Source organism: Hyposmocoma kahamanoa, unplaced genomic scaffold, assembly GCF_003589595.1.
Source record: "Hyposmocoma kahamanoa isolate Upper Pololo Valley unplaced genomic scaffold, ASM358959v1 119, whole genome shotgun sequence".
Taxonomy (NCBI): Eukaryota; Metazoa; Arthropoda; class Insecta; order Lepidoptera; family Cosmopterigidae; genus Hyposmocoma; species Hyposmocoma kahamanoa.
Genome location: NW_020653409.1, coordinates 1294676 through 1304432, shown reverse-complemented (window position 1 = coordinate 1304432; position 9757 = coordinate 1294676). Strand labels below are relative to the sequence as shown.

General features: G+C 37.7%; 1 protein-coding gene across 1 annotated transcript in view; it reads left to right on the top strand.

Annotated features, from left to right (window-relative positions):
• Positions 1–816: 816 nt before the first annotated feature.
• Positions 817–9757, top strand: part of LOC113239986 — a 47745-nt gene continuing 38804 nt past the window's right edge. The window contains exons 1-5 of the mRNA XM_026477177.1: positions 817–957; positions 2188–2397; positions 3080–3196; positions 4365–4494; positions 7893–8089. Coding sequence (XP_026332962.1) covers positions 817–957; positions 2188–2397; positions 3080–3196; positions 4365–4494; positions 7893–8089 — 795 coding nt within the window. The remainder of the gene's footprint in view (positions 958–2187; positions 2398–3079; positions 3197–4364; positions 4495–7892; positions 8090–9757) is intronic.

Genomic DNA, 9757 nt, shown 5'->3' with positions numbered 1-9757 from the left:
AAATTAATATATGGAATAAGCTTATTTACCCTTATAATATTTAAATAAATGATAATGAAAATAATTTTTCTATTTTACGATTATATAATAATACACATGAATAGATATAATAACTGCTGCCATCTTTGGGATGGCTCAGCTACATACCAACTGGCCACCGTGCCTTGTAGGTGACTCAGAATTGGTGAAGGCGAAGTTGCAGAGCCTTGAACACTGCCGTAAAGTTGTCTGCTTATCGGTATTTTACAGGATATATCACGGAGAGTGTGCGATGAAATTACACGATTTAATTCCGCCTTCCCCTTTCCATCATCGGGGGATTAGACGTTGGCTTGAGTACCACCCCTATGTTGTGGATATTCCAAAGATTCGCTTGAAGCGTTACGCTTCCACGCTGCACGCTCCACGCTCCACGCTGTGGAGCAGAATTCCCTGCCTGCACACTTGTCCCCTGAATTGTTTTGATAAATTGCAACTTGTACAAATTAAGTATAAAAATAATTATTTGGTACTCGTCGCGACATCTGTTGTACCAATAGGTACTAACTATTAAATAATTGGTCATAAATAATCCCTTATTTTTTCGGATATCTGTTTTGTCCATTTTATCCAGGATTATTGGATCTTGCATAAATAGTATTTTTGTTAATAAATAAACAAACGAGCCTTTTTCAAATCATCTTTTTAAATAATACTTAAGCTTGTCAAAAAAATCAATCACAGTTGACAAGGTATCACAATCGCAACAAATATTCACTCTATTTGAATATTGTTTATTGTTTAGCATTATTACTACTTTGTTGATAAGTTATAGATATGGCCAAAGCAGGGCAAGGGTCGCATGTTAAAAAGCCTGCTGGATCTAAAGTCGAAGTGACAAAGATACTCGTGGACCCCAAAGAATGTCCTTTTAGAGAATTCAGGGACAATGAATTGTCGAATGAATATTGGGGAATGGTAAGTCCTAGCCACAGAAATATCTGAAAGTGAGGAGACTTGGAGATTGTCCATTTAGGACGTCTTCCGAATGAATGATGTTGTCAATGAACTAAATATTCCACTTACTGCTTCATTCATAATGGTAAGAGAAAATGTGTACTGCTAAGGAACAAGTAGGTTCTAATAGAAATTACGCAATAAATGTGAAATACAATAACGCAAAGAAAAAAATAGAATTGCCACGGTTTTTCAAGTCATGTGAATGTGAGTCAAAGAAAGGGTCAAGTAGGTGAAAAATTATTTATTCTTGCTGTGTCCTATTCCGTCCTGCTGCGTCGCCCATCAAATGAAAACCCCGCGCGCTCGTCATCTTTGATTTCAAATCATCCCTCTCTCTTGCACACTCCTTCTCTCTCACTCCCACGTTTAGATACGTTCACCGATCACCTAAATTATAACAATGCATGCGTTCAGATCTAGGTATCCCATTTGAATTATTATTATTTATTTCCTTTATAAAAAATATTCACACTGACCACTATTGACAAGCTTGAAACTCGTTTAAGGAGTCTTTATGTCTATAAAAATGGAAGTATATTAATTTATACGCCGCGAACCCAAACGGTCCGCGGAGTATAGCAAATTAATTTATACTTCCATTTTTATTAAGATGGACTTCCGCAAAGTAACGCCTGAATCTATCAAATTGTTTTGTTGTCTCCCAAAAAGTCCACCAGTGATACGTTCTCGTCGTTCGTCTTCTGATTATGAATAAAGAAGGTTCTCTTTCTTCCAATGACATATTCGTTCTAAAGGCTCGTATTAGAAAGCTTAAATCTCTTTTGCTAAAGAATAAAACAGCTTCTCAGTATAGTTATATGTTTGGAAAACTTGAAACAATAGATTTTAAGGATTCAAGAATGTTTATGGGTGTGATATTTTTTCAGCCGACTCAAATACTTCCATTGTTTAGCTAGGATGTGCGATAGAATATACCCACTACATTACAAACACAAAAGTTACAGTAACAATCTTCGCGCTTGTTATTACTTCTAGTTTTGATTCCGTGTCCGTTTTATTTGTTGTAGATTTGTTCTAAATGGTTTATCATTGTTTCCCGAAACTCGACCTTTTATTTCCTGTAAAATTCATAGCGCTGTTTATAACAACAAGGATACTGGACACCTCAGTTCGCTAGGATTATTCGCTTGACACTTCTGAAAGTCTGACCCTTAAAGCAAATTTTAGGGTACAGCGGCCTTCAGAGCAGTACAAAACCAACCTACGGGAAGCAAGCCAACGCCTAATAAAATGGCTTCCCCGACAACAATAAACCAATACTGGGTAGACGAACAGACTCAACCACTTCCCAGCTCAATAAGAGACTACTTACACGAGTGGGTAAGAGCTGAGGACCTTGCTGCGAATAGATGGGACGCAGAAGTTGTTATTTTTGAGGTATGTTTCCTCACTAGAAAAGTATAATAATTTGATAGAAAAGTTGAAATTTATTATTAAGCATTTATACGTCTTACTGCCAAGAGTCTCATCTAAAGTGAGGATGTAAGCCACTTTTGTGAAATGCAAGTTGAAGACTTCACATGTTTTTTCCAAGAGAATCTTTTGCAAGATGTTTAATCAATATGTTTCTGATGAAAAGCTGCGATGAGCAGTCACACATATACGTAATTTAAACAAGACAAGTTCCATTCCGCAACTGGGTTTTGAACCGGTAGATAATTGAAAACATAATAATAACGCACATACTCTTAGTAGTTATTATTTTTACCTCTTATTTCGTCAATTGAATCGCCAACCAAACCTCAGACGTTCTTGATAGACAAATAAACTCAACGACCTTCTATCTTAGTCCAAGGGTATACAAAAAGATCATAACTCAGTATCTTTCTATGCTGCTGTTGATAGCAATAACAATAAATATATTAATAATAACAAACACACCAATTGCCTAGTCTAAAACTAGAAGAACACTCAAATGAGAACCAATTTAGAAAGGTTCGTTCCTCAAATTCTCTTCCCATCTAGCGTCATTTGACCTAACTACTGGACCGCAGAAGTCGTCAAATGAAGTACGTCATCATCACCCATTATTTGCTGATCTCGAGGTAATTTTCAACAGGATCCGAGGATGACCGTGGTAGACACGCAACTTAGTCACACGCAAGTTCTACATCGATCCACTTACTGCAGAAAAGTCCTGTCAGCGTGTTATATCCTAGAAAGAACTGATTTTACTGTACGTATTCTACAATTTTGGGCTATTAGAATTCACTCCGGGGCGCTACCCAGAACACCCAAATCATCCACCTTGATTTATAGCTCTAAAAATCCTCTACAATTTAATTCTTAATTTTTCGCGATTGCTATTGGAATCGAAACTATTTTTCTCCGGATCTAAATCGCGTACATTTGTTTTTTTTTTTCAAACAAATCAACATTTCGAGCTCTTTAGATCTGTATGTATGGTTCTATAGTTTAAGTTCAGAATAGGTTGGTTTGCATTAACGTAAGACGTAACTGGTTGACATCGAGTATATAACTAGAAATAGAGACGAAATGTCATTTAATTTGTTTGAAAACTAGTCTGTCTTATCATTACGGTGATAACTGCGCTCCGATTGGCCAGCCCTAATTCGAAACTATTGACGGTTGTCGTCAATTGTTTCGTTTCAAAAAGTCCAGTTTAACTTGAGCTTTCCTATAGTGGATGAAAATTGAAAATTATATATTTAATATTTAATTACCGATGTAATGTACTTCCGTTTGTTTTGTAATTAGATGTTTTGCTATTTTTCCCACACCACCGAATGGAACAGCCCCCCATTGTTAGAGATATTTACAATTAATACAGAATATTTTTGGAATATACGGAGACGCACACACAGGTCAGTCGTTGGCGCTGTACTATTTCAGCTTTCTAATTTGTGATTTCAGCGCAAACGAGAGTTGATATTTTAAAGTATATTAGTACCATTTGACTGGTGAGTTTCCAGGGGAGGATGGCCGTTATATACTCGATGCCGGTTGATGACTTCAATTCACGATCGTGCTCCTACTAAATACTCCCACTGATAGGAGAACGAAGACCTTTTTGTCCTGGTTCTTTTACTACACAAAAAAAAAAATTAGGAATCACAATATATTAAAAATGTTATTCTGTTGACTCATGTCACAAAATTTTATGTACAGTTAAACGCAAAAACTATCTCAGTTAGCCGCGACCTGTGAAGAGCTCGTAATGGCGATTTGTTTGAATAAACAAATGTAAGCGATTTCATGAAATGATGATAATTATGATGATGAAGCAATTTAATTCCGAAAAAAATTGTTTCATTACTTCTTCATAACTCGAAATTACATTTAAATTGTAAATATTAAATGTTATAAAGGTTTTTTAACCACAGGTGGAACACCAATGGGATTTATTTACTGCAAGCTTCGGGCCAGAAGGGTGGAGGGCGCGTTACCACATCTATGCACCGGGGATGAAGTCTGGTGGTGGACCACAACATCGGCCTACCTTGTCCAAAAATGGTCAGTAGTTATTTTTATCTTGGAGTATTACAATTGTATTTTAAATTGTAATATTCTAAGTTCAATGTCAAAAGATAAAAGGAAGTAAAATAGCAATAACTCTCTTGTGGAATCGACGCTACCAATTGCACGCAGAAATTGGCCCGTTTGTAGGTTTCCTATGGGATAAATTTCAAAAAGAGTTATAAACAACTTCTGAATTTAGTTCTACCTTTGCCATTCCTCATTTGATCGACTAAAAAGTTCATAGCACTCCATCCTCATGTCGTCGATATACCACCTATTTACACGAAGCTCTTTGTGCCTTCTTTCCTAATTCGTATAGAAAAAGATCGGAATACACTACCCGCATCTATTTTTGCCGAAAAGTACAATTTAGGGATGTTCAAGGTTAGAGTGAATATGCATTTTTTGGACAAACGCGCAATGTCGTTGGTCAAATGGCAGGTTAACATGTGGTGGTGACATTGTGACCAAATGTGTGGCTATGAAACAATTATAAAGTGAGTCACTTGAGTTCACCCATAGTAAAATATTCCTTGAAACTAAATAAGAGCTCAGGAGTGTCAATTAATCAGCTTTGAATTACAGTGTTACTAAAGCAACAAGCTTAAAAATATCATTTAACACGCTATTACCATAAACCATCTAAGCCATGTCGCTACAAAGTCACGTCGTATGGGTGATAAAATTTGGAACTAATTTTATTGGCTTTTTTATGCATAAGTTACAACAAACAAGATACGATTCTGTTGGAAGCTCTGAATTTTACACTAGTATACTTTTTGTCGTAAGTAAAACGTACGTGCCTCATGAGAAGCTAGAAAGTGTCCAAAAAGACACGACTGGAGTGCCTGGTGTCTAAACTTATTGGTAGTGAATGCCCGATTTAATGCAGAATTAATGCAATGGAAATGAAAGCTTAAGAAGCATCGCTGGAGTAACTCTGATGGACAAATTACGGTACAGTGTGATAAGAGAGCATTGTAGCATGGAAGTAGATATAGTGTTAAAGATGGAGAAAGGGTAAACGAATGCAAGAAGATTGACGAAATAGACTTACAAGGCGAAAGTGAGCGGGCAAGTTGGTAAGGGCCAAATGACTCGAACTTACCATGATCAAATTGAGGACGTTCTAACGAAACGCCAAGTTAAGAGTACTTTTAAAGCATATATGAAAGCACTGATGCGTGTTGATGAGCATAAGGATATCTGTCAGGATTATAGCATATGCGTGAAGTATATGTATGTATGTTTGTAAAACAACCAGTCTTTCTCAATCTTTAGGAACGAACATTCTGCATTAATCGTCATATGGTATACATCGATAAAATGACACTTGAGCTCCAGATCAAGATGTGAAAAATAAGCGATATCATAAAGTTCCAGGTTTATTTAAGATATTGAGGTAGCACTGTATATGCTTATCGATCTAACATTTGCGCATTAGTGGGATGCAGACGAAAATCATGAATTTATGATAATATGCCTACGTAATGGTTGTCTCTGATTTTTTCCTAGTATGAAAACGAAAACCATAATGGTATAATTGGCGGCATAAATAAGTTTGTAAGTGTACAATTAAAGGTGACCGAGAACTAGTTCGAGCAAGGCCGACAAGAATCGGTCCCACGCATTGAGACGGTCACCGCTTTCCATGAGATTGACGTGTACTATTATACGAGTAGTTCTTCAATGATACACTTATTTCCAAAAAAACTTGTCGATATCGTTCCTCCAGCCGCACATGCGAACACCCCTTCTGTTATGGCCAACCGTGTTACCATTTCATTGTTATCGATTCTACTCAAATTAAATCGACTACTAATTATTCGTATAAAGTTCTTTTTTTTTTGTTAATATATGTAACATCACGCACAAAAAATTAGTTCAAAATTAGTAACCTCGCCTTGCCGCTAGATGGCGTTGGGATCAAAATAGAACGCGCTATCGAAGTGTTAACTAAATTACCATTTAAGTTGCAACAGAGAATTGCTCTGTGATATGGCCTGTGAGTGGCATTCCAGTACTAACACCGGGTGGGATACTTGGATGAAAGCTCATAGAATCGTCGGCTGCCGCCATCCACCTGGTGGGAGGATGAGCGCGATTACGTCTCCTGTGTCGATCATACAACTACGTCAATAAAAGCCGTTGCTCGTTTGGAGGTTCAAGCGTCTTTCTTCACGCTTCCTCGCTTCGTGTACCTATTACATATGTATGTTTGGTACAATTATTAAATACAAAAATGGAACCCAATGAAAAAAAACCGTCGACCCGACAGGACTGCGGGGATTCCGTCCCCATTGCTTTATCAACTAAGCTATAGGTCGAGTTACTAAGTCGACCAAATTCTTCTATGTGTTTGTTATAAATTTTTCTAATAGTTCTTAGTCTTAATAGTGGGCTTTCAACACCGTAGTGACATCTGTGAGAGGATTTATGAACCCTCTCACTCAGTTGTTAACTTTTCAGTTACCATAAGCCAACGTTGCTTTTTTTACGAATATGTATGTATTGTTGATTTGTTTTTATTTTGTGATATTTCTAGATAGATAGATAGATAGATAGATAAAACGTTTATTTGTTACTACATTCACACGTACATAACAGCAAAAAATAAAAAAAACACAAATAATAAAAAAACACAAACACAAACAGTTTATTTTTATTTCTAGTTTATTTTTTTATTTAAAATTTCAATCAATATATCCACAAATAACTAGTGCTAACACTATTGTCATATCATTTAACACCTGCTGGTTGTGATCTTAGAAAATACACATGGAACATTAACAATATTTTTAGCGAAAATATTGCTTGAGACCGCCTAGGTTCCATACATTGCGTACATATTATCACTTCTTAAAAAAAATTCGCGTTTTTTTCTGTTCCGCGGCAATATAAATTGAACCATAAAGGAAGTGACAAAGCTGGATAACTCTAATACATACGAATGTAAGTTAGTGGCAGCATGAAAAGTACATATTCCTTCAGTGCGCCCGCTTATTTTTCCATGGTACTAAATGACGTGCCTGTCCATAACAGTTGCAGTGTTAATCAAAGCTTTAAATCGTAAGGATCTTAGGGGCACCCGTCACCCTGGGACATAAATTGACAAGTCTCTTGTACCTCCAATTTCACCAGCACCCTTATTCTTTAAAACCGGAACGCAATAATGCTCAAATTACTGCTGGCAGCAGAAATAAGTAAGGTGGCAGTGCTTCCCTGGACGTACTCTGTTTTACAAGAATGTTTCAAGTAGTAAAATTCCCTCGAGGAATAATTATACAGCTTTGTTGTACGAGTACATGGGATCAAATACAAGGAACAATGGATGAATTGGCCTCATTTGTCCATCATTATATCTGCATACGTTCATAGTTACCTCTTTGCAGGTTGTTACTTAGTCCGCTTGTACTACCTCGGCGCGTGGCGCTGCATCTGGGTGTCGGATCAAGTACCCGTCGACGCTAATGGGTCCCCCCTGCTGCCGTTCTCCCCTCTAATACTCCATGTAGCTACTAAACCTAAACAGACTCCCGCTACTGTTACTTCGGGAGTGATACATTTGTGGCCTTTGTTGCTTTGTAAGGTAAGAATGTCAAAGAACATCCCATCATAACTAGTGGTATGGCTGTGCAGTACACGCCCGGATGGACATCTCTCATGACATGTATTTCTATAACGGATAGGCAAACGTAATAATTCGTTTTTTTGCGTTATAATAGGGTTGTAAATGTAGTTCGTATTAATGAGTAGAATCATCCACATTGATATAAAGCACTAAATACCTTTACAATCTAATTTTTTGGTTGTCGCAACTGTTACATGTTGGAAAATATTATTTTTTTCGTATTTAAATCGCATGTATTTGTTTTTTTCGAACAAATCTACGTTTCGGCCTCTTTGCAGATCCAGTGTCTTATTAACCACCCTTGTAGCAAGCATTAAGGCGATTTGCCGTTGATGCAGCCGTTCGCACGCCCGTCGCGCCAGTTCTTTCTAAACCACAATTATAGATAGATAGGTAGATAGATAAACACTTGATTCACTAGTATGACACAAATACAGATTGAATACAAAAGGAAAAACAAAACATTTTGGTCGTAGCAGTGAAATGGCACTGACTCAGCATATGCCCAAGTTCCTTAAGGCGCTGGTTTTCAGTCAGAACCAACGGGAGGTACTAAATCCAGAAGTTATTTGTAATGAAAGATCTAAAAATCTAAACGACTAGGAGGAACATTGTTCATTAAAACAATAAATGTAATAAAGTGTGAATAGTGCATCTAAAGTAACCTCTTCAATACGTAACTGCATGTGCGGATTTGAATATAGGTACATATAAGTGTAACTGTTAGTGAAAATAATGATTGTTAATATATTTTGGTGTAATAACAATTCGCCATCATCGGCACGCGTACGGACGCAATCGGCAATTCGCAGGAAACTGATTCGTTGCCGACTTGTGTTGAACCGCGTTCGGACGAACCGACGCGAAACTAACAACGTCTTTTTTGCTATTACATTGGTGATAAAGCTTTTTTGTCCTCTCGTGAAACGCGTGCGGTTCGGTTCCTCACTACGTACCGCACGCGTTTCACTCTAGCGGCAAGCTCGCGAACCATGGACATACTATGATTTTTGGTAACATTAAGCCGGGCTTATTACCAAGCTGTAACTGTAGCGTGACAGATACAGTAACGAGGCTCTATGAGTCTTCATTCGCTAGAATGACTACCTGGTTATCGTCGGCTCACAGCGAACCACACGCGTTCCGATCGCGGCAAGCTCGCGAACCAAGCACATCACTTACGTTGCTCTGATCCCAAAGTAAGTAGCTAAAGCACTTTTGTTGTGGAAATCGGAAACAACGACGGTGTCACGAACACCCAGACCCGAGACAATATAGAAAAGTTAGTTTTCCACACTGACCCGGCGACATCGAACCCGGGACCTCGGAGATGGCGACACCATGAAAACCGGTGTGCAAGCCGGTCTACCACCGAGGCCGTCAAAAGATTCCGCAACGTTGTCAGTTTGTTTGAAAATACAAATATACCTACGCGATTTAGGGTTGGAAAAACAATATTTTCATTTCCTACGTGCAACAATCGCGAACACCTAAGAATTCGATGATATTAAATCTTTCAGGCTTTTTCAAAAACTAACTGTATCTCACTATTACCTGTATTAGCACATAACACTGTTTTGCGTGTAAACGTGTTACCACAACTCGGGCTTGTTAAGTTTTTGTATT